This window comes from Podarcis muralis, chromosome 6 (assembly GCF_964188315.1).
Source record: "Podarcis muralis chromosome 6, rPodMur119.hap1.1, whole genome shotgun sequence".
Classification (NCBI taxonomy): Eukaryota; Metazoa; Chordata; class Lepidosauria; order Squamata; family Lacertidae; genus Podarcis; species Podarcis muralis.
This window is the reverse complement of record NC_135660.1, coordinates 59191771-59214973: the sequence shown is the minus strand read 5'-3', so window position 1 is coordinate 59214973 and position 23203 is coordinate 59191771. Positions and strand designations below refer to the sequence as shown.

General features: G+C 43.3%; 1 protein-coding gene across 3 annotated transcripts; it reads left to right on the top strand.

The window, feature by feature from the left end:
- The first annotated feature begins 7613 nt into the window (after positions 1 to 7613).
- On the top strand, positions 7614 to 22081 carry C6H10orf143 (chromosome 6 C10orf143 homolog). 3 transcript variants are annotated; one of them, XM_077930383.1, is made up of 4 exons: positions 7614 to 7827; positions 17255 to 17419; positions 17540 to 17605; positions 20244 to 20779. In XM_077930383.1, exons 1-4 carry the CDS (start codon positions 7762 to 7764, stop codon positions 20358 to 20360), a joined length of 414 nt encoding a protein of 137 aa, XP_077786509.1. In that variant the 5' UTR covers positions 7614 to 7761; the 3' UTR covers positions 20361 to 20779. The 3 variants fall into 3 exon arrangements, with proteins under 3 accessions (XP_077786509.1, XP_077786510.1, XP_077786511.1); XM_077930384.1 differs by having other exon boundaries at positions 7615 to 7827; positions 20247 to 20779; XM_077930385.1 differs by lacking the exon at positions 20244 to 20779 and adding an exon at positions 20796 to 22081 and having other exon boundaries at positions 7641 to 7827.
- The last annotated feature ends 1122 nt before the right edge of the window (positions 22082 to 23203 follow it).

Sequence of the window (23203 nt, the reverse complement as noted above, 5' to 3'; positions counted from 1 at the left end):
TATGTGTTTACAACTGGAATGTCACTCTCCCCTTTTTTACTTTATATTTACACACACACAAGATGACTCTACAAAGCCAGTAAATCAGTGTTTCTCAAACTTGGGTCTCCAGCTGTTTTTGGACTACAACTCCCATCATCCCAAGCTAGCAGGAGCAGTGGTCAGGGATGATGAGAATTGTAGTCCAAAAACAGCTGGAGGCCCAAGCTTGGGAAACACTGCAGTAAAAGAAGGGAAAGCTATTCTAATTAAACCAGCCATATACTTACAAGAAGAGGATATAAAATCTTTCAGGGCCAGTTCACCCATGAGGCAAGGTGAGGAAACTGCCTCAAGCAGTAGGATCCTCCAGGGCAGCAGATTCCAATATCAATCTTTTCCCCCTTGATCCTGATGAGGATTTTCCCTTACCCATTCTTCCCTAGCAGGAAGGAGACCTCAGGTGCCAAAATGTCTAAAATTTATGAATGTTAATGAGCTTCCCTTTACTTATGTGAGATCCATTTTTTGACCAAGGCAGAATGCACAGTGAGAAGTTTAGTCATCTCTTTGACTGAGCTCAAACAAGGCTCACCAGAAAGTGAAGATACCCTTGTAATATTTCTTTTGTCCCCAATTGGGGGGGATGAAGACACAAGCAAGTAAAGATTGCTTACAGAAAAGAACATGGTCACCTGAATAAAATAAACCACTAAGTAAGATAAGGGGGCTAAAATTTGTTTGTGTGGCAAGGGCTCAAAGTTCCCCTTAGATAATAAACACATGGATGCAAATATTTTGAGTTAATGGGATAAATAAGGCCACAACTTTATTGGTTACAGATGTGAGCGGTTTGGCTTAGGCATTGGGTGAAACCAGACTATATCCTGACTCCTGCATGCCCACAGGAAATCTCTTAAGGGTCAACCACCGATAGGGGGTGCCCTGTGATATACATCAATTAAGAGAACCCCCAGGGTCCCTGATGGGGTTGTGGTCCTAGCCCATGCCCAGGCTTTGGCCCTAGCCCAGGGGTCTGCAACCCGCGGCTCGGGAGCCGCATGTGGCTCTTTTACACCTTTGCCGCGGCTCCGGGGCAGATACTAGCGAGGGGAGGAGGCGCATTGTGCGCCCCAACACTCCCCACTGTGGCGGGCGCTGTACTGGCTGTGATGTTGCATGGGGGCGGTGCGTGCATTAGTCACGCACTGTCCCGACGTCACCTTCCCGCCCGCTGTCAGATCGCGGCTCCGGAGAGATATTTGTTTTAAATGTCGCAATGGTTTTGTGGCTCCCAGTTTTTTTTCCCTTTGGAAACGGGTCCAAGTGGCTCTTTTTGTCTTAAAGGTTGCAGACCCCTGCCCTAGCCCATGCCCAGGCTTTGGACAGGATCCACACCCCTGGATCCCTTTAACAGGATACCCTTGCTACAAGGTAGGTGAAAACCAAATGGCTGGTGCTAGTTTGCCAAGTGGAAAAATTCCTACCTGGCCTCAACAATAAGGTAACTGACATTAGTCCATAGCAAGGCCAAAGTCAAACAATTCATAAAAAGAGGGCGGATGGGCTGGGTGATCTGAAAGAGGAGGTGAAAGGAGGCTGCCCCCCAGCCGTAGCGTGATTTAAATGGCAGCAGCCACGCCCCCTGGCTAACCCGATTGGCCAGCCGGGGGGGGGAATATGATGCACCTGGGAGTCTCGATGATGCGGGCGGCACCACTCCGCCCCCTGTCGGGTCACAGTGAGGTCCCAGATGCCCGCCCACAACTCCACCCCCCCAGGAAGGGGAGTGGTCTTAGCAGGAAAGTACAAGGCTGCATTCAGAAGAGGGCAAAGTAAGAGTGTAACTGCAAAAAAGCCAGCTAAATATTTAGTGCCACCGCCCCAACTGCCTTGATAATTCTCTGCTGTAGCTGCTGCCGAATGCCAACAAGCCCAGGAAAAGCAAGGAGAAAGCAAATGAATATGGAGTTAACATAAGAAAAGAATATAAGGCAAAAAGTCAGATGAAAGTCTACAAGAGTTCATATAAGAATAACAGGCAGGCTTAACCAGGTGTCCAAAAGTGAGAAAAATGCTGATTCCATTTGCTATGCAACATTTTCATCAAATATTTGAGTTATAATATCTTAGATCCTTTGACCTCCTAATCTTGCTAAAGAAAATGCATCTTAATCGTTCTTTATTTTTCCAATACATAAATCCATGGTTTAATTAAGCCATTACAATATTTATTAGAACTGAGTCTTTTTACAAGTCTGAGTTGTAAAGATAGCTGCTTGTCTGTAGATGGCATCAACACCCTCTGAAGATGAGTAGGTATACATTGTTGTTAAAGCTTTTTGTTTTTATTATTAGCTGGCCAGGAAATTGGGTGTGGGCTATAAAGTTAGCACTATTCTCTAAGTATAGCCAAACTTTTAATACTGTGTTTTTAATAGTGCATTTGCATTTCTTTTGTAAAACGAAAAGACAGGTGCAGGTTACCAAGACAAAGAATGGGAAAAAATCAGTAATAGCACAGAAAAAATAACAACCTCCTGTAATTTTATATCCATAAAAATATTCTGAACAGTGTTACACTGAGACTTATACTAAATTTGTGTTTTGTTTGATGCGACTTTCTTCAGCAAAAGTATACCTTCTGTTTGTAACGGTCAGGTATATCCCATTATATCTGTTGGCATACATTGGTATAGCCAAGTTGTGGGGAATCTTTGGCCTACCAGATGTTGCAGAACTACAATTCCCATTATCCCGGCTATTGACCAGGCCTGCTAGGGCTGATGAGAGTTGTATTTCAACAACATCTGGAGGGCCAAAGGTTCTGCACACTTCTTATAGTTTAATGAGACTAGGGCCACAGTTCTAACCACACCTATGGTCAGAGGTCCCATTAAATTAAATAGGGTTTAGTGCCTGGTAAGTGGCATAAGATTGCAGCATAGCTAGGATCATGCTGTAAACTAGAATAATAAGACTCATTGAATCATATAGAGTTGGAAAAGACCCTGAGGATCATCAAGTCCAACACCCCACAATGCAGGAATATGCAGCTTTCCCATACAGGAATCAAACCTGCAACCTTGGCAATATCAGCACCATGCCCTATCCAACTGAGCTATCCAGGCTGTAATTCAAGCCACTATGAAAGATAAGTGAGACTCCACCTTACAATGAAATCTTAGCTATGTCTGCTCAGAATTAAGCCCATTGAGTTCAATGGCACTTACTCCCAGACAACTATGTATAGGACTGCAGTCTTAGAGATGGTCTTTTATCTTCAGAACTACTTGTGAGCCTATTATACATCTAACACCAATAGCACTGGAATTCAAATCACAGTCAACCATTGCCAAAGGCTGATAGAACTTCATGTGACTTGGAGGTCTCCCTGGACTGATACTCAGTTTGGGTCGGAAGACTGCTATTTACTCTAACTTGCTTCTGCCAATGTTCCAACAAGCCCTCTCAGGGCAAATCCTGCAAAAACTATTTCTAATCCAGATTAGAATCCAGACTAGTGGAAGATGGATTTTGTTTCACCATTGATGAAGAAATTTCCCACCCCACCACTGCCCCCATTGCCTTTGGTCAACCACCAGACAAAGTAAATGCATGTTTAAATGAGCTACTTCGTTTCCATGGCAACCTGTTCTGCAGATGTCACTTATATCATTGTATTATACAGAAAAGCCCCGACAAAATTGGAAAGGACTGCTACAGACACTGAGCATTATTAAAACAATATTGTGGCCTTATTTAGCCATATTCGTTAATAATAACATTTCTCATAATACATAAGCACACAATCCAACACCAACTTTCCTGGGAATAAGTCCCAGTGAACTCAGTAGTGGTTGCTTCTGAGTAGACCTCTGAAAGGTTACACCTCTATGAACACAAGAGAATAAGTCCCAGCGAACCCTGGGACCTACTTCTGACTAAACATACATAGAACTACACCTCTGCCATGAATTCGCTATGTGTCCTTAGGCAAGCCCGTCTCTCTCAGCTTCATCTCTCCATTTGCAATATGGGTGATGATAATAATAACACTGACCTACTTTTCATAGTAAGGATTACCGCTAGGCAATTAAGTGAAGAACTTCGAACACACGAAAGCACTTTGTAAATGCTAAGTATTACTAATGATGGGAGGCAACCGTTCAGACACTAGAATGCTGTTTCAATATTCCTTGCCCCCAAGTTGCCATAGAGTAATTGTATCATATTCTGGAACTGAGCAATTCTGTTACACAGAGTACTTTCTACAGGAGGGGACTGACTTTTGACATAAAATAACAAAAAAGTTATGACAGTGATAAAATATCTGTATTTCCCAATCCTCTAGGGCAGGCATAGCCAACCTTGGCCCTCCAACTGTTTGGGGACTACAATTCCCACCATCCCTGACCGCTGGTCTTGTTAGCTAGGGATGGTGGGAGTTGTAGTCCCAAAACATCTGGAGGGCCAAGTTTGGCCATGCCTGCTCTAGGGCCTTCTCAAAATATTTACCAGTTTGGGTTGCCTTGGGCAAGACTCTGCACCAGGGTTTGCCAAACTTGGGTCTCCAGCTGTTTTTGGACTACATCTCCCATCTTCCCTCGCTAGCAGGACCAGCGGTCAGGGATGATGGGAACGGTAGTCCACAAACAGCTGGAGACCCAAGTTTGGGAAACCCTTCTCTACACTGACCAGCAGCACTCCAGGGTTCCATGCAGGAGTCTTTTCCACCCCTACCTGGAGATACCTGGCATTAAACCTGAGGCCATTTGCATGCAAAGCCATGTGCTCTACCACCAAGGCAATGGGAGAACTGCAATTGTTTTCGCTCTCAAAATGCTGACTCTGGTGCAGTGCCATAAACTTTTACTTAACCCTTCAGTAATGTTTCCTGTCATGAAACTGCCCTGTCATGAGTACCGAGAGCCTTCCATTCTATTGTGTAGAGTAACATGACTGACTTGGGGAAATGATCCGATCAAGAAAACACCTTTAGTGGAGTCCATTACAACACATACTGTTTATACTATGTGTCAGCAAAATTATTTTTACCTACTAAAATCTGTTGGGTGGGGTCTTAATTTATAACTCTTGAGTGTCCCTGTGACTTGTAAATATTCTCTTATGGTCTTTTTTTTTAAGTATGGGAGACTACAATCCACAGATCTTTTTAAAAAAAACAACCCTAGAAACAACAACCATAGCTTGTGTTCTAGTTGGAGAAATGTTTAAAACCTCAAGGGATGTTATCTAAACATCATTATTGATCAGAGCTGAAACCTACAGATACTGCTGCTGAGCTGCATATTAGTAACACACTATTCTGAAACAGGAATAGCAACAGACGTGTGTGTGTGTGTGTCACACTTGGTGCTCCAGGGAACTGCAGATATTTAGTATCTGTGAAAAGAAGACTATTTATTTATTCCCAAACAGGTGTTATTTTAAACTTCATCTAGTAGTGAACCACAGTCTGCAATGGATTAACTGCTGGACTCCAGAAACACTGAAATGTATGAGGATTTGGACAGCCATACAGCTGAGGTTGTGTCTGGCTACATGGTCTCTGCTAGACACTTAGGCCGTAGAGGATGTCACAGAGTCAGTAACACCACCCATGCTAGAGGACAACAAAGACTAGATAACCATTCTACATTTGAAGGTTCTTAACAGGTTCCTGAATAAATATATAAAACAAATGAATTCCAAAAGCCACATAGGGCAATATTTCAGGCCGACACCTGTGTCACAAAATACTGTGCAATTTTTCCAAGTTTTTTGGAATCCTTCATCAGGCTTTGGTAAACAAGGCAAGACGGGGAGGAACTGGCTAATGCTGAAGCTATGGAGTCTTCATTTAGACAGTCTTAAGATGGGAAATGCAACAAGGTAGCAGACATTCAAATGAGACTCTCCTACCTGTTATGCTGGTTTGGGGTTGCATCTGGGTCTATGGCAAAGAAGAAGCAATGATTGAACCACCTTTTTGAAAATGTAAAATCTAGTTACCCATACCTGTCTCCATACTTAGGCAAAACACACAGGTTCCTTGGTAGTTATAAAACAAGAATAAAGAAAATCTAGACTGTTTTTATGGTATATTAACAAGCTGAAGATTAATTTTGGTTGGGGCACCAAGTAGAAAAGTCAATGGAAACTAACTACAGTGGTACCTCAGGTTAAGAACTTAATTCGTTCTGGAGGTCCGTTCTTAACCTGAAACTGTTCTTAACCTGAAGTACCACTTTAGCTTATGGGGCCTCCTGCTGCTGTCGCACCACCGTCGCGCGATTTCTGTTCTCATCCTGAAGCAAAGTTCTTAACTGGTACTATTTCTGGGTTAGCAGAGTCTGTAACCTGAAGTGTCTGTAACCCAAGGTACCACTGTACTACTAGTTGTTGGGCAGAATGTTCTCTAAGAGAATGCAGACATCAAAGATGGTATGAAGAGCTACCTCTCCATCATAGGCCTATATGTCTTGCCTAGAACTCCTGGTATTTTCAGTTCTAAGCCGGCATTTTCAGTAAGTCCACAAAAGTTCCTAAAAACTACAAGAGGCTTATTTCCAGGACCTCCAAGTTCACAAGTTCCTATGAGGAGGTGGATCAAAACCTACTTGGAATCTGCATGGACCTTGTCTTTTTATCTTGTATTGTTGTGCTGTGGAGCACCCAGAGATCTACAGATGAATGGCGGTAATAATATAATAATAATAATTTATTATTTGTACCCCGCCCATCTGGCTGGGTTTCCCCAGCCACTCTGGGCGGCTTCCAACAAAGATGAAAAATAAACTAAAATGTCACATATTAAAAACTTCCCTGAACAGGGCTGCCTTCAGATGTCTTCAATCTTAACAAATTATCATCACCATCATCTAGATAAGAGAGTATTATTTTAATAATTATTATCCGTCTGGGTTACTATGACAGGGCAGGGTAATTTAAGACTAATATTAGCACATATAACACTCTTTTCCACATGACCCAAGAGCTGATGCTCCTCATCATTCCATCTCAGAGGTTGATGCATTAGAAGGAAAACACAAACTGGATGTTCATTGAATGCACTCCATGCTTACAATGGTAAGAAATAAACAGCTTTGGACCACACATGACAAAGTTCATCTCCTTCAGGGAATCTTCTTGTGCCAAGAAGTCCCCATCTACCTTTGTAAAAAGGATATGGGTTGTGCTGAAATGGTTTATAAAATTAACGAAACTTTCCGAGAGAGGTGGTTATTTCAATGCAGAAACAAACCACTTCTGCTGCTATAGACTCAAAATCTTTGACAGCAGGTTAATTTGCGAGTGATTACCAGAACGACTAGGAAGTTTCTGCCAAAGCATCCTTTCAAAGAACAGTGTGCTCCGACTACCTCGCCTCACTGAATTTGAAAGGAGGGGTTAGATGTTTTCAGTAACTAAAAAAAAAAAAAAAAGGTCGTTTAAAAAATTTTGGGGGGAGGGGAATCATAATAACCGGATTCGCTGCAAAATCCCTGAGCCCTGCTTGTATTTTTCTCACGGATCGAGCACTGCATTACTTCCTGGTATCGTTACATCTGGGCATCGTAAACTTGCACCAAACAGCTCTGGGCTCTATCAGCCGGGCCTTGCAAGGAGAAAGACACGCGCGGAGGCCGCTCTATCCTTCGCCGGCCAGATTAGGAGGATTGGCTTACGAAAAGGAAAGGGGTGGAGCGCCAGGCGCGCAGCCCCACGAGAAGCGGCGCGGAGGGACCGAGCGCGCAGTGAGAGAAACGGACTGTCACCATGAACCTGGTGGCGGATCGGCGGAGAGCGAGGCCCGCGGAGCTGAGCATGCACGAGCCGGAGCGCGTAAGTCCCCCGCTCAGCGCTAGCAGGCTGCGCGCAACAAGAGCCGCTGCTGCTGCTGCCCGGCCTGATACGTGTAGGCTCGAGCATGCGCTGTAACATCCGCTAAAGCAACGAGCCCCCCCGCCCCCTCCCCAGCCCTGTGCTGCTCTCCGGCTCTACTCCGCCTCCGCAGCCCCTCTCCTGAATGCGGGTTTTGCGGCCGGCTTTCCAAGACAAGTTGGAAAGCGAAAGTGATAAAGGCAGAGAGCACGCGTATTATTTTCATTACGAGCCTCTCAAAGCAAGAGCTAAAGAGGAGGGTAGGAAAACCGGGCAGGGCGGAGGGGAGAGAAAGCAAACTTCATGGAAAGAGCAAGGCTGCTTGTTGCAATTCAGAGCAAGCAAAAGCAACCGCTTAAGCTCTTACAGGACTTCGGAAGTTAATGTGCCAGCCTTGCACTTCGAGGCGCGCGCGCACACGCTCGCCCGCCACAAGGTCCAGGCGAGTTAGTATTGTCTGAAAGAACGGGCGGAGCTCTAATGAGTAGGAATACTTTGCAACTTTTTCACAACCTCCAAATCTGTAGCATTTGTGTACAGTATTTCCCGAACGTAAATGTCTTGGCGCGTGCGCTCTCTCTCTCTCTCTCTCTCTCTCTCTCTCTCGCTCTCCTTTAAGTTTCCCATTTCCAAAAGTGGGTTAGATAACAGTAGAAAAATTATTTCAGTACTTGCCAGCTAATTACGCCGAACTCCGGCTCCATCTGCAATTGTTTTGTGACTGGTGGGCCTCAGTAATTTTCAGGTGTCTCAAGAGAGCCCTCAGAGCAGAAGATCTGAGAATTCCTGCCTTGGCCCATTTCCCATATTGTATTTGAAGCTGAAGTTAGTGGGGCTCTTGCATTCTGTACCTTTCAGCCCCAAAGGCCAAAGCTGTGAGTGGACACCACTGGGCACCTGCAGAGGCCAGTATTCATGCAGGTGACCAACTGTTAACCCCCACAGCCTCCTGCCTGTTCACCTGCCCCCTCTGAACATCCAAGCAGTGACAAGAGTGAAGAGATGGAGAAGCAGCTCCTTGTGTCCTCATCCTGGGCAGCTGGGCAGATTTAGGCTCTGGGAGAGGGAAAGGAAGGAGCCCCTGCCACTCTGGAAAGGAGTTAAAGGGCAGCTAAAGGCACCTTAGTCTATGACCCCAAAAGCATGGAGCTGGCTTAGGTAGCAGGTGAGCATGCTAAGCCACCTTTTTGCCCTGAGCTAGGGATGCGGATGGCGCTGTGGGTTAAACCACAGAGCCTAGGACTTGCTGATCAGAAGATCAGCGGTCTGAATCCCCGCGAAGGGGTGAGCTCCCGTTGCTCGGTCCCTGCTCCTGCCAACCTGGCAGTTTGAAAGCACGTCAAAGTGCAAGTAGATAAATAGGTACCACTCCGGTGGGAAGGTAAACGGTGTTTCCATGTGCTGCTCTGGTTCGCCAGAAGTGGCTTAGTCATGCTGGCCACATGACCCAGAAGCTGTATGCCTGCTCCCTCGGCCAATAAAGCGAGATGAGCACCGCAACCCCAGAGTCGGTCACGACTGGACCTAACGGTCAGGGGTCCCTTTACCTTTAGGCTCAGAGCTGAAGGATGGACTTGTTTCTTAAGTTGGACTTGGGACTGACAGGTGTTTTTGCTGGGCTGGAAGGAGCCAAGCAGATTTGAACTACCCAAATCTCCCGCCATAGCTTGCCCATGTTTGCACCTGTGCTTTGCTCTCCACTGCCAAGGATATTGCCTGGCAGCATGGGGTAAGTGCACATTGGCAACCCTTAGCCCTTTCTGTTCTGAAAGGTGTTGTGGGCATGCAAGGTACAGTGGTACCTTGGGTTACATATGCTTCAGGTTACAGACACTTCAGGTTACAGACTCCGCTAACCCAGAAATAGTGCTTCAGGTTAAGAACTTTGCTTCAGGATGAGAACAGAAATCGTGCTACGGCGGCAGCAGGAGGCCCCATTAGCTAAGGTGGTGCTTCAGGTTAAGAACAGTTTCAGGTTAAGAACGGACCTCCGGAACGAATTAAGTACTTAACCAGAGGTACCACTGTATTAAAATGGTCCCATGCACTAAAGTGCTATTAGCCTGTTTGAGTTGGTTTGGGTTCTTTTCTGAAACAGACTAACATGGCTATCCCTCTGGAAACCATCTAGCTCTCTCATTCTCTGCCTTCCATATCTGCACTTGGAGACAGGGTGGTTAAAAAACTGGTAGGTGACTGCTAGCTGTTACAATCAACTTCCTGGGGTTTCTTCTTCTTTTGGCTTACATGAACTCAGTGTTATCCTTTTAAAAGACCAAACCATAAAACCAAAGACCTGAACAAAGATACTCTGGATCATAAGCCTTTTGCTTCATGCACCACTTCTGGTGTTCTTAGGCCTATCCCTGTCAGATACTTTTACTGCCTCTTCAAACCTTCAAGTGATTCTCCTACGTCACCATCCCATTCATCAGACCTTTCCACCCTTGCAAGGAAGTAGCAGATTCTGACAAGGAAATTTCATGAGCTGTCAGGGACGTGAGAATGGAGAAATATGTAGCCACTTCGTGATACATAAATGTCAGAAACCATTATCCGGTTATAAGTTGTAGATGCAGCTGACATAACACATTGTCACTTCCAGAGGGGGAAAAGGTGGATGTCGTGTGCACTGAAGAGAAAGCATTGCTTGCAGCTTGAAAAAAATAATAACCAGTTGCCTGGGCACCTTACCTACTGGTACCTGGGAATTTGAAATACTCAACTATGACAGGAGTAGGCAATGTGGTTCCCTTAAGTGATTTGCCTCCCATGGATGGGGAACCTGTGGCCCTTCAGATGCTCTTGGACTAAACCTGCCATTAGCCCCAACCAGGATGGCTGAGAGTCCAAGGTGCAGTTTAGCAACGTCAGCCCAGCAACAAATTCCCCTCCCCTGCTCTATACCAACCTACTTCTTCACAAACCTAAAAAAATATAAATAAATACATTGGGACTAAACTAAATAGCATCCCTTGAAACCATACTGCAGGTGACTTCAGTGTGCTTTGTAAGCAAAGAAATTTCTAACACCTGCACTTTGTATTTTAAAATATTAATTTGTTTCCCGCTTCTGAGGGTTACTTTACCAAATACTAAGATTTTGTTTTGCCCTCTAGTGTTAATAGTTAAACATGACTGAGCCTGGTCCTTCAAATATTTTACAGACAAGGATTTTTTTTTTATTTTTTTTTGCCTGTGTGGAAATACCGTATTTTTCGCTCTATAACACGCAGATTTTTTCTCCTAAAAAGGAAGGGGAAATGTCTGTGCGTGTTATGCAGCGAATGTGTGGTCCCTGGAGCCGAAAAATGAGGCAAAAATCAAACCGCGCTTCAGGGAGAAGGGAGCTCCGTGAGAGAGGAAGTGGTGGCTTTCCTGCATTCTGCCTCAGGGTCTTACTGCCCACCCTGCTCTGTTTCGTTACTGTGTTTGCTCAAACGGAACAAAGAGCAGGGAAAGCCCCTCCCCTCCAGGCAAGTAGAGGGGAGAGCAGAGCGTCCCTCGTTCTATCCTCTCCCTGCTCCGGAGGGAACAATGTTTGTGAAGGGAAGAGAGATTACAGGTTCGGCTTAAAATTCTGATTTGACTTCCTGCTTTTTGTTTTTGGAGACACACAGCATTCAAATATGCTTTCTTCCATTTAAAAGGATGAAATCCTTAAACAGTGTTTTGCCTGTAAATTCATGCGATCTGGAAGATTACAGTGTCTGTACCTCTTAAGGGATGGCAAAGCTTAGGTTTCGCTGCTAAATAGTTCTTAATGCAGTTAAAATGCTTTCTTCTGTCATGCTGGTGGGAGGGAGAGGGAGAGAGAGAGAGCGCAGGCTGGCTGGCTTGTGTGGGTGGGTGGGGGGAAACTTTTGCCTTCCTTTCCTCACGTTATAGCCCTCTCCTGCATTCTTAGCCTTCTGTGTTTTTCCTTCCCTCCCCACTTAAAATGTGGTTACAAAGCATGGATCCACATGGATCCTCAGGATCTTTGCATTGGGTCACCCCAAATTCACCATCAGAGCACACAGCATGTCCATGGCTACAGCCTGCCCCCCCAAAATCACACACCCATTGTTGCCTGGGGCTGCAATGGTGCAAAAACGTGGTTACAAAGCATGGATCCACATGGATCCTCAGGATCTTTGCATTGGGTCAGCCAAAATTCACCATCAGAGCACATAGCATGTCCATGGCTACAGCCTGTCCCCCCCCCCAAAAAAAAATCATGCACCCACTGTTGCCTGGGGCTGCAATGGTGCAAAAACGTGGTTACAAAGCATGGATCCACATGGATCCTCAGGATCTTTGCATTGGGTCAGCCAAAATTCACCATCAGAGCACATAGCATGTCCATGGCTACAGCCTGTCCCCCCCCAAAAAAATCATGCACCCACTGTTGCCTGGGGCTGCAATGGTGCAAAAACGTGGTTTAAAAGTATGGGTCCACATGGATCCTCAGGATCTTTGCATTGGGTCAGCCAAAATTCACCATCAGAGCACATAGCATGTCCATGGCTACAGCCTGCCCCCCCAAAAAAATCACGCACCCACTGTTGCCTGGGGCTGCAATGGTGCAAAAACGTGGTTACAAAGCATGGATCCACAGGGATTCTCAGGATTTTTGCATTGGGTCACCCCAAATTCACCATCAGATCACATGTCTGTGGCCACAGCATGAAGCACAAAAATGATACGTCCACTGTTTCATTCAGAATATTTTTTCCCTTGTTTTCCTCCTCTAAAAACGATGTGCGTGTTATGGTCAGGTGCGTGTTATAGAGCGAAAAATACGGTAGTTCAAGGGAAAGTTCTTAACACAAAGAGCTTTTAAAATTTCTTAGTGAGCAAAAATCCAGTTTCTTAAAGAGACTCAGAATTTAAATGCAGCAGCATACTCATGACAGGAAGCTGAAATCACCAGTGATTTGTTATACACTAATTTTGCAAAGCTTGATGCCCCTATATCTTTTTCCTGAAGTGTTTTCCGGTGAGCTTTATAGTGTAATTAAACCTATCAGTGCAATGGCATGTGCTTGTTAAAAGAGCCACCTTTGGTACTTAATTGTAGTTAGCCATCATTTGCTTTATTAAAAGGACATTTGCAAATATACAACAAGGCAGGCAAATCCCCAAGGATTCCAACCCACTATCTTCAAAACCCACACACAGCTCTAACCTTCCCTTTGGCTGAAAAGGGCTGGACGTGTTTCCCCTCTAGAGCCTATTAAAACCACTCTGTTAAGTGACCAGAGGCTGTTAACGCATTAATGACATTAGTTGCTTCTTTTCCTTCAGGGATTTTGCACAAAGCCCCCCCCCTCCCCTTTTTCTTTTTTGGTGACACTAATAGCATTTCTTTGGAGGATTGGATTTGTTGGCTATGCTGATCGGAATAATGCAGGCTAATGCCACCCTCATTTTCAGTGTCTGTCTAAAGGCCATCTTCTTTAATGCTTTATATTCAGTAGAGTGAGTTTTAATATCACCCTTAAGGGGTGATTGGTCTTATCTGCAGCTTTTGAGATCAGAGTTGGTAATTGGTGTCTCCTTTAATTTTTATCCCACTGATATACTTAGCAAAGAAAGTGCTTCCAGCCATATGGTAATGCAGCCGTTCCAGAGTGCCGAGTGCAGGCTACCTAGCCTAGCCTATCCCTTGAGTCAAGCTGTATATTCCATGCAGAAGTAGCCAAACCAAAAAAAATCAGGCTGGGGACAAAGATGATGGGGTTTGTGAAAGCATCCACAATAGGACGGACAGCTGAATGAATGAATGAATTACAAACCACCATTAGATGAGTGCTTGGTCTTAGTATGCACCCTTAGTGTGCAGCAATATAAAGCACTGTCTGGCATTTAAAACAAGGGGGCATTACTATGATGCTGTCAGCAATCTGTTACTGAATCCAGATCCCTAGGTCAAGAGAAACAAGAGATGATTGAGAAACAATACCAAATAAACAATACCTTGTTAAAACTATCAGATTTGTAGACACACAGACAAGCTCCAGTAACATACCCAGGTCAGGTAATCCCCACCCCACCCCCTTGGAAACTGCCTAGAGCTAAAAGGCAACCGTCAGTTTTGTAATAATAATAATTTATACCCCACCCATCTGAGTGGGTTGCCCCCAATAAAGGTAATAAGGGTTAATGAGCAAATAACCAACATCTCTACAACCAATTTCCATGATGCACATCAGATATATTCAGTGCAAATTATACCCTAAAGTATATTCTACATGTGTTGTACAGGGGTGGTCAGTCAGACAATTTCCTGGCCTGTAAGATAAATGTCTGAAATCATCTGGCTGTGTGTTCATTCAGGTTTGCCAGTATGCTAATGGGTGCAATAAATGCTTGATACTTTTATCTACTGTACTACATGTAAACACAAAGGTCATGCAAGAAGCTTCTATGTTAATGCTAGTTTAGACTTTCACATTTGTTTTGTAGAGTACCACTTCTAACTTACACAGGCTGGTTAAGATTCACTTAGGTTGTGTGCTGTCATGTAAAGCCAGTTTGCTTGATTCACCTGGAGTGTGTCGCCGATTGCCCTCTAAATGTGCTTTCTGAGGACGTTCCTAGAATCTTACAGTTTTCAGTGATGGGAGCTGTAACTCCTTTGCTTGACTGCATTTGTGCCTTTTCAAAGAGGGTGTTGGAACAGATTGTCTTTTTCTCATTCTTTATAGTTCTGCCAAGGTACTAGCTGTAGGGAACCTAAACAGGGCCTACTTGTAGAGGTTCTGTGGGTTGCTCATGTTTGTGCAAGTGAAAGCAAAGCCCCAACTAGTTACCTACAGACCTTGTGCATCAGGGAAACACCATATATGAGGAGGAGGAGGAAAAAATACATTCTGTGAACTCCTGTTTTCAAGCTATGTCTCATCACAATCTGTACATGGAAAAGTAATGTAATCTCATTTCTATTTGTCACTGTGCACAAATAGTAACCAGCTCTTGTCAGGCTTTACAATATATATAGTTCAGAAACAAGAAACACATAAAACTACTTTTCTTGAAGGCAAACAGTTGAAGGCTGAATTCTGACTGTTCTATACCTCTCTTTTTGTTACACACACATATAAACACACTACTGTACTTCTAAGCTGTTTTTTTATACGTCAGAATTCACAATGCAAATAAAGAAAAGGGCATATTCCTACCTAAAAGTATAAAGCTATGTTTAATAGGTCACAATTTCAACCATTGTTGAAACAATGGTTACTTCTTCCAGACAAGTGCCACTAAACACTTGAGAGACCCTTGAGAAAACACTAAGCTGCTGCATATCCCAGTGGGTGAGCCCAAAGTACTTGGGAGCAGCGTTCAGAATTCGCCAGGGGCTTTTTGTACTTGCCTATCGGACATTTGTGACCAAGTGAAGGTATGGATTAATCCGTATAGAACTTTTCAGACATTGTATACCTGCCTCTGTTTGTTTGCATATGATAAAATAAAAATGCTCGGCCTACTCGGGTTTCCAAAGAAGAAAATGTGTGTATATCCTTGGATATACACTTTACAGTACTTTTTAAAAAGTGGGACACTGTTGTAATTATCTTGTTCCAAGCCCTTATCAGCTATATTCTTGACTTATTTAGACTTTTTAGCCCTGTTAGAACAGGTCTGGTGCACTTATGCACCATTCTGATGAAATTCAATAACCTGAGGTGGTCTCCAAAGCTATATGACCCTGTAGGGCTTTGCCATGGACGTGCTAGGTACTGTGTTATTAATGCAGCATCCGCCATCAGAATTCTACGCTGGTCTGTTGTTGCAATTCCACGAGATGTTTTCCAATGGCATTGAATTTCAGAATAATTTGGAATTCTCTGTAGAAACCTCTGTAGGTTCTGCCTGCGTTGGTATAAGATTCTTAGACAACTACTCTGTATGCTAAATTTCTGTCCCTGATACTAAGTACCTCCCAACCCAAAGCAATAGTCTGGTTTCATTTTTGATAAGCAAAATTTCATCTAATGCACAGCATCAATTCACTTTTCCCTTTTATCCTTTGTCCCCTGCATATCTCTAGTTAATGCCACTTGTACTTGCACGCCATAGATTTTAATAAAGGACAAATTCTGCAGTAACAAAAGAGGTGGATGTTTTCCCGGTGGAAGGCATTTTGCACATTCATAGCATAATGCATATTTTGTTTCTGATTCGCTTCCTTTAGCTGTATCTTGTTTCTTTCTCAACAGTGCTCTTGTTTCGGCCTTTCTGCTTGGAAATTCTTCTTGCATTGATCCACTTTAAATTTGCTTTCTGCAAGTGAGCATATTGTAGTGGATTTTCACTTCCTAATACAAGTGCTGAGGGCTCTACTCATCTGAAGATTCAGAGGTTCAAAGGAAAGGACAGCTGTTAAAAACTCTCCCACCCTTCAGAAACCTTTGCTCTAAAAACATTAAAAGGAGTCAGGTCTGGGGGTGGTTGAAAATCATACCCACCTGCTAAGGATAGTACATATAGGATGTTTGGAATGCATGCAAGTCTTCTTCCCCCTTTATATTTCTTGGACCACAACCACTGACACATTCAGCATCTTGTGGCTCCACTGCACTATATATCCCACAGGTCCTGAAACACATTGAGCACAGGTCTTTCACTATAGAATCATAGGATTGTAGAGTTGGACCCTAAGAATCATCTAGTCCAACCACCTGCAATGCAGGAATATGCAGCCATCCCATACAGGGATAGAACCTGCAACCCTGGTGTTATAAGCACCATGCTCTAACCCAGGCATAGGCAAACTCATCCCTCCAGCTGTTTTGGGACTACAACTCCCGTCATCCCTAGCTAACAGGACCAGTGGTCAGGGATGATGGGAATTGTAGTCCCAAAAAAGCTGGAGGGCCAAGTTTGGCCATGCCTGCTCTAACCAACTAAGATGGATGGATGGATAGATAGATAGATAGATAGATAGATAGATAGATAGATAGGTCTTTTTTTAAAATGTTATAAATTGATATTCTTCAGCACACCTAGGAAATCTCTCTAGTATAGGGTTTCTACCAGTAATGCATGAGCTTTGTCCGGGTGGTCCACACTGTGACTGTTGATTAAATACTCACATTGATTTTTATTTTATTCTATTTTATCATATTGCTGTTTGAATTCTATGGTGTGTGTGTGTGTGTGTGTGTGTGTGTGTGTGTGTGTGTAATAGGAATGACGAAAGCTGCTTTATACCATGTCAGACTATTGGTATAATGTCTAACTCTGTACTGTCTGCACTGACTGGCAGCAATACTCTCCAGAGTTTGAAGCAAGGGTCTCTCCCAGCCCCATGTCAGGGACCTTCTGTGTGCAAAGCAGAGGAGTGGGATGTAGTGGAAACTTTACACTTAATTTCTTTTTCTTTTCCTCCCCCTTCTAGAAACGAGCATGTAGAAGTTCAGAGACTATTCCACAAGTGATCAGCGCTTGCCACCCACAAAGCAAGTGTGCTATGGATTACTGGGATATGGAGCAGGATTTCAAGCAGAAAGATCCCGCTGATTTTTTTAGTCCTCAGATTATGAAAGAAAAGCCAAATTCCGTGGTATGTTTTATGTAGCCCAAATCCATGCTTTTAGCAGAAGATGTTAATATATTTCATAATAAAAATGTCAACCAGTGGCTGCTTTTTTCAGAATTTTGTGTATGTGTGCTTGTTAATCAGATATTTCCGGATAATGAAACCAGAACTACAGCCCAGCCTTGCCCAAGATGTATTGCTGGAGAACCTGTAAGTATATTAACCTTCTTACTATGACATAAAAGATAGGCTTGTTCTTAAATATTAGAGCCATAAAACATAAAGTTAATAAATAAAAAAAAACCCTGCAATTACATTTCTCCGGGATAAAGCATGTAAATAAAAGAGGCAGATTGATTTAGCTTTTTCTCCATATGCTAGCAGAGTGCAAAACTAATACGTTTCCTGCATCAGATTGGAAAATATAGGGACTTCAGGCTCATTTTTCAAATGCATTCTAGAAAGCAGAGTTTAGTCACGTAAATGAATCTCAATTCAAGTTAAAAAGGTGTAGATTGTTGTATTCCAGGAGTATGTCCAATTAAGAGACATTTTAATATTTATGGACAGAGTTTTAGAAGTACAATTCCATGAAATTGGGGGGGGGGGGGAGAGAAGCTATAGATAGACATATGGCACACTTCTTTTAAACATTTCCAAGCGGTTTAGTTCAGTCTCAGAAGGTTGTTGGGTCTTTTTTTAATTATGCAAAGTTATTTCTGCCCCAACAATGACAATACAACTCCATTCCAGACCCCCAAGTGCTTTGTAATGGGCCTGCAGGCTTCCTCATTCAGATCAGTTTAGGCAGCAGCTCTGTGCATGCAATTCTTTGCCAGTGAAGCCCTATCCTATTTACTGAAGGGAATGGAAGGCTTTTGCAGATGCGAGTCCTTTGCTGGTGGAATTTAACGAAATCAGTTGGCTTTAAGGGTGCAGTAGCATCCATGTCCTCTGCTCAAAAAAATGGTTGACCTTTTTGCAGACATTCCACAAAAGCCCTCTGGGTGGGTCTTCTCCCCCATGGAAACTGAAGTGATTGGTCTTTTTTTTTTCTGGTGGGAAGTCCCCTCTCCTGAAGGAAAGGACACAGGGAGCCGGATCATTCACAATGACACTGGCCAACACCAAACTAATTTGTTTTCTCCTGCCTCGTGGAGGGTCAGGATATAGGCACTTGTTTTGGATTACAAACCATTTTAATAGCCATGTTTTGATTTAAAGCTAATCCAAGGACTTCGTTTACCTGGTTTTTTCCATTCTAACGGAGATAGATGATTGATTGATAGATGATAGATAGATAGATAGACAGATAGATTGATAGACAGATAGATAGATCTTCTCGTGGCATTTCCTGTAACGTATGTGTCAGAGCTGGCTCCAGGTCCCAGCTCACAGAGGACCAACGCTAGCCGGTAGTAATGTACAAAAGTCTTTATTGAAGTACAGTTTCCATTTTCACTCCGCAGCGCCCAGCTCTACGTCTTAGAGGCTAGACCGGCGAAGCTCCATCTGAGTCTCCACCCCCTGTACACCAGCTTAAGACTCTAACCCTACTCCACCTCTTCCGTCTCTCCTTTCTCCTCTGGGTCCTTCTGCCCCCCCGGGGTCTCCTCCTTTCTGGACTCTTCTGACGCTGACGCTGACCCCCCTGACTCCTCCCCCTCCTTTCGGCGGGCTTTGGGACCTGGCTCCCTATCCGGGCTGCCAACTGCGCCGCCCTCCTGTACATTTGAACTTGGCGCGCGCGCCCAGCCTTCAACCTTCCTCTTGACCGTTTCCTCGCACTCCGATGGAGGCGTGGCCAATCCTGACTCCTCTCCTCCCGCTGGCGGTGAGCCTCCTGATCCCGATACCTGGGACTCCTCCCCCCTACTGCGCTCTGGTGAGGAAGCTGGTCCTGATTTCCAACTGCTGCTCTCTGAGTCCCCTCTGGCCCCTTCTTCCTGGGGTGTCCCCCTAGGCACCCCCCTTGCTCTGACCATGGGAGCCCCTTTCTGTGAATCTTCCGATTCGCTGGAAAGACTCAGAGACCTCGGACCGCTGTCATCGCTAACATTTCCTTCGGATTCCTCCCCCTCGCTCTCTATTTCCTCCCTTTCCTGTGCCTCTGCTCCTGAGCCCCTGACAGTATGAAACATGCTTTTTCATGATATAGAATCCTAGGTCGAACTATGCTGACCTGCAGCATGCATACACACAAAAGACACCAAAGCCTGCCAATTTCCCTAATCATGCATAACTTGGCCTTAGCTTACACTTTTGCTTAGTATAACCTCATTGGGTAGCTCAGGGTTCTTGGAGGACCTACCGTAACAGCTAAATGACCCTGTTTCACTACAAACGCTAAGATTTCTTCCCACCCCTTTTGCAACTAGCTTCTTGTATGACATGTGGCTAGGCCACTGGAGTCAAAGGTCCTCCCTTCATGTTCCAGTATCGCAAAAGCCAGGGAAAGTGTGATGAATGTTGTCTGTAGGCAATTTTAGATATTTGACAAGCAGAGGAAAAATGGCGCATGAGTAAGCTCTTGTTTCCTGTTTCTGTGGTTCTGTGCAATGTCTGAAACAGGTATTCATGCATCTACCCCATGGGAAAAGTTCCCTGAAAAGTAGGAGCCACTTAAGAATCCTGTGCTGACATCTCTCATCTTAGGATGTATGGACAATTTTTCCCCCCTTTTGCCATTCATGAACTTATAAAATTGCCACATGATAAAGTGATGTCTATTAGCTTAGATGGTCTGAAGGAAGGATTAGACAAATTCATGGCGCATAATCAATGGCTATTAGTCACAATAGCTAAAACATTGCCTTTGGTGATTCAATTTATTTCTGATTGTCCCCAGCAGCAGCTGAACTGTATGGGTTGGCTATTGCTTCTGCGACTGGTTTATGAGCTTTTTGGAGACATCTGGCCAACCCCTCTGGAGACAGAATGCTGGACTCTCTGGGACTTGGTCTAAGCGAGCAATTTTGTTCTTATGCAAACAGGAAGAAAGTAGTGTAGGCTCAGTTTAGAAAGCATTTGGCTTATGGAGGCCAGCTGTATTGGATGAGCATATCCAGCCACACTCAGAAGCTCCCTACAGATCCAGCCATAGAATACAAAGTCAGTGTCTTACTTGGACATCAAAGCTAACACTTCCCATGCTTGTCAAGGCTGCTAATATTTTTGCAGGGGTTTTTCTTACTCCTTATTCTCTACATCAGGGATAGCTTCCAGATGTTGTGGGCTACAAATCTCATCATCTCTGACCATTGGCTATGCAGCTGAGGCTAATGGGAGTTGTAGTCCTCAGCTTCTGTAAGGCACAATGTTGGCTTCTCCTTTTCTATATAGTGCAAATGCTGATCTGTATAGTAACCCCTGATTTGCTTTTTTTTTTTTTCAATTTCAGGGACACTTTGGCCATATTATGGGATTTATAGAAGATCAAAGGACATTGATGCAGTGATACTCCATAACAAAATACATAGGGACTGGTTTGAGATTCTGGACTTTTTCTACACTCCACTACATTCATAATTATTATTATTACATTCATACAGTTTATCTTAGATCTAAGGAAGATCTTGCCTGAAAAGGCTTAAAATCAATCTTGTGATTCCTTAGGTTATAGTTGAGCTACTTGGTAGCAACCAATTGAACCTAGTAAATGATACTTCTTGAAAACTGAGTCCATACATCCTCACTTTTCAACAGCCTTAGATTGCTACCATCTTAGTATTTCTTGCAATGAAATTACGATGTTCATTCATGTAAAGCACATAGGAAACACAATAGGCCAGTGGGTGGTTACTCATAGAAGTTAACCAAGCAATACTAGACATATTCTGTCCTATGAATTCCAGAAGTGTGATACTCTGTTTACTCAGACTAGTCTCAACACAGTCAGTAAGACAGCTTCAAAATATGTGGCTCGAGTATTCTTTAAGACTGCCTTAGTTGAACACAGTAAGGGTTACTTATGAAACAACATGCATGGGTTTTAGCTGTTTGCAAAGCAACCACTCCTATGAGCAATAGCACAAGCCTCCTATTATATAGAACCAGGTGTGTCTGGCCTCCTCTAGTTGAATGGCCAGTCAAAGCCATTCTGGTGTGTGGCCGCTGTCACATTCTGACTGTTTCTAGGAGCCACAGATGAGAGCTGAGTGCAGGGTGAGGACCAAAAGTGAACAGTCTACCACCCTAGAAGGAGCACGAAGTGTCCCCCACCAGAAGTACTACCCCTCCCATAACATCCTGTACACCCCTTTCCTAATAGATTATAGAATCTACACTGAAAATGTAACCTTAGATCAAAGGTTTCTACAAACGAGTAAGTAAATAGTTATACACAGAGACACACACACACACACACACATATATAAACACATATACACATATCTATATATCCCATAATTAAATAGGGAGGAAGTGTTATAACCACAAAAGTGTTGCTTTGAGAAATTTCAACATTATCACTTTTTATGATCAGTTTTGTACATGTGTATATGTTATTCATCCTTTTGTATAGAAAGCCTTGTTCTCCTACTTTCATATATGTAAAATAATATATAGGTTCTTACCACTTTTAATGCAGATTTTTATTTTTTATTTCACCTTTGAAATCTTTGTATTTTGTAAATCAGTGTTTATGGAAAACTTTTTTAAAAAATAAATTGCATGTTGGTTTTAAAAGATGGCCTTGATTTTTTATTACATTTGCCTTTCTTTAAAAAGATCATTATTTAAGAAAATTAAGATTAACCCTCTCGTTCGTACTTTTTTCTTTCCTATCTTACCGCAGGCAATTTCACTTGTCTGTTTGACTGCATATTACTGAAGGCTTTAATCATGCACTGTTTCATGGAGGTATGTTCCACTGAAATAAATAGGGATTTGAGAGACCACTATGCCCTCTTGTTTATTGATTTTTCAGACATAGTGAAATTATAGTGGAAAGAGTATCTACACAATCCCTGTTTAGGGAAGTTTTTAATGTTTGAAGTTTTATTGTTTTTAGTCCTCTGTTGGGAGCCAACCAGAGTAGCTGGGGAAACCCAGCCAGATGGGCAGGGTATAAATAACAAAATTATTATTATTATTATTATTATTATTATTATTATTATTATTATTATTATTATTATCACCATCATCATTATTATTAGCAAGAAAACGAAGCCTATTCTCCCATTGTTCTTTAATGAACCAGTTTTGTAAAGTGACCATTCTTAAACAGCTAAACAGTGAAAAGTGCAACTACTGAATTACAACCTGTCATGAAATTCAGTTCTGTTGCTTCTGGCTTGAATCATGTTCCTGTTCCACAACAGGTATCAATTAAATAACCAAAGACATTTGTGTTATCATTAATGACTGCTGCTTTGCATGCTAACTATGCTTATTCTACATACATTTAATGCCCTTTAATGTGATTGTCACAGACTAGTTTGCATTTCCACCTGACTTCCCTGTTTACTTCCCTCCCCTTCATCCACATCTACCAACTGAGGAAAAAATGCCTCATGGGTCCAATGAAGTGGACTCTAGTCCACAAAAATTCATGCCATTCTCAGGTACCATAAGATGCTTCATTGTCAGTAACTTGAGAAGGTATTTGTATGTTCTGAAATCTACCTTTCCGAAACCCTGGTTCAGTATAAACCACAAGAGGTGCATTCACAGTTAAAAAAATTATGGGATAGCTCAGTCGGTAGAGCATGAGACTTTTAATCTCAGGGTAATGGGTTTGAGTCTCATGTTGGGCAGAAGATTTCCTACATTGCAGGCGGTTGAACCAGGAGTCCCTTGTGGTCCTTT

Bases quoted from the DNA above. Each gene is read 5' to 3' on its own strand.
- C6H10orf143 (XM_077930383.1), top strand. From the start codon at position 7,762: ATGAACCTGGTGGCGGATCGGCGGAGAGCGAGGCCCGCGGAGCTGAGC. The intron at 7,828-17,254 runs GTAAGTCCCCCG...TCCCCCTTCTAG, and splicing joins GCATGCACGAGCCGGAGCGC to AAACGAGCATGTAGAAGTTC. The intron at 17,420-17,539 runs GTATGTTTTATG...CTTGTTAATCAG, and splicing joins AAGAAAAGCCAAATTCCGTG to ATATTTCCGGATAATGAAAC.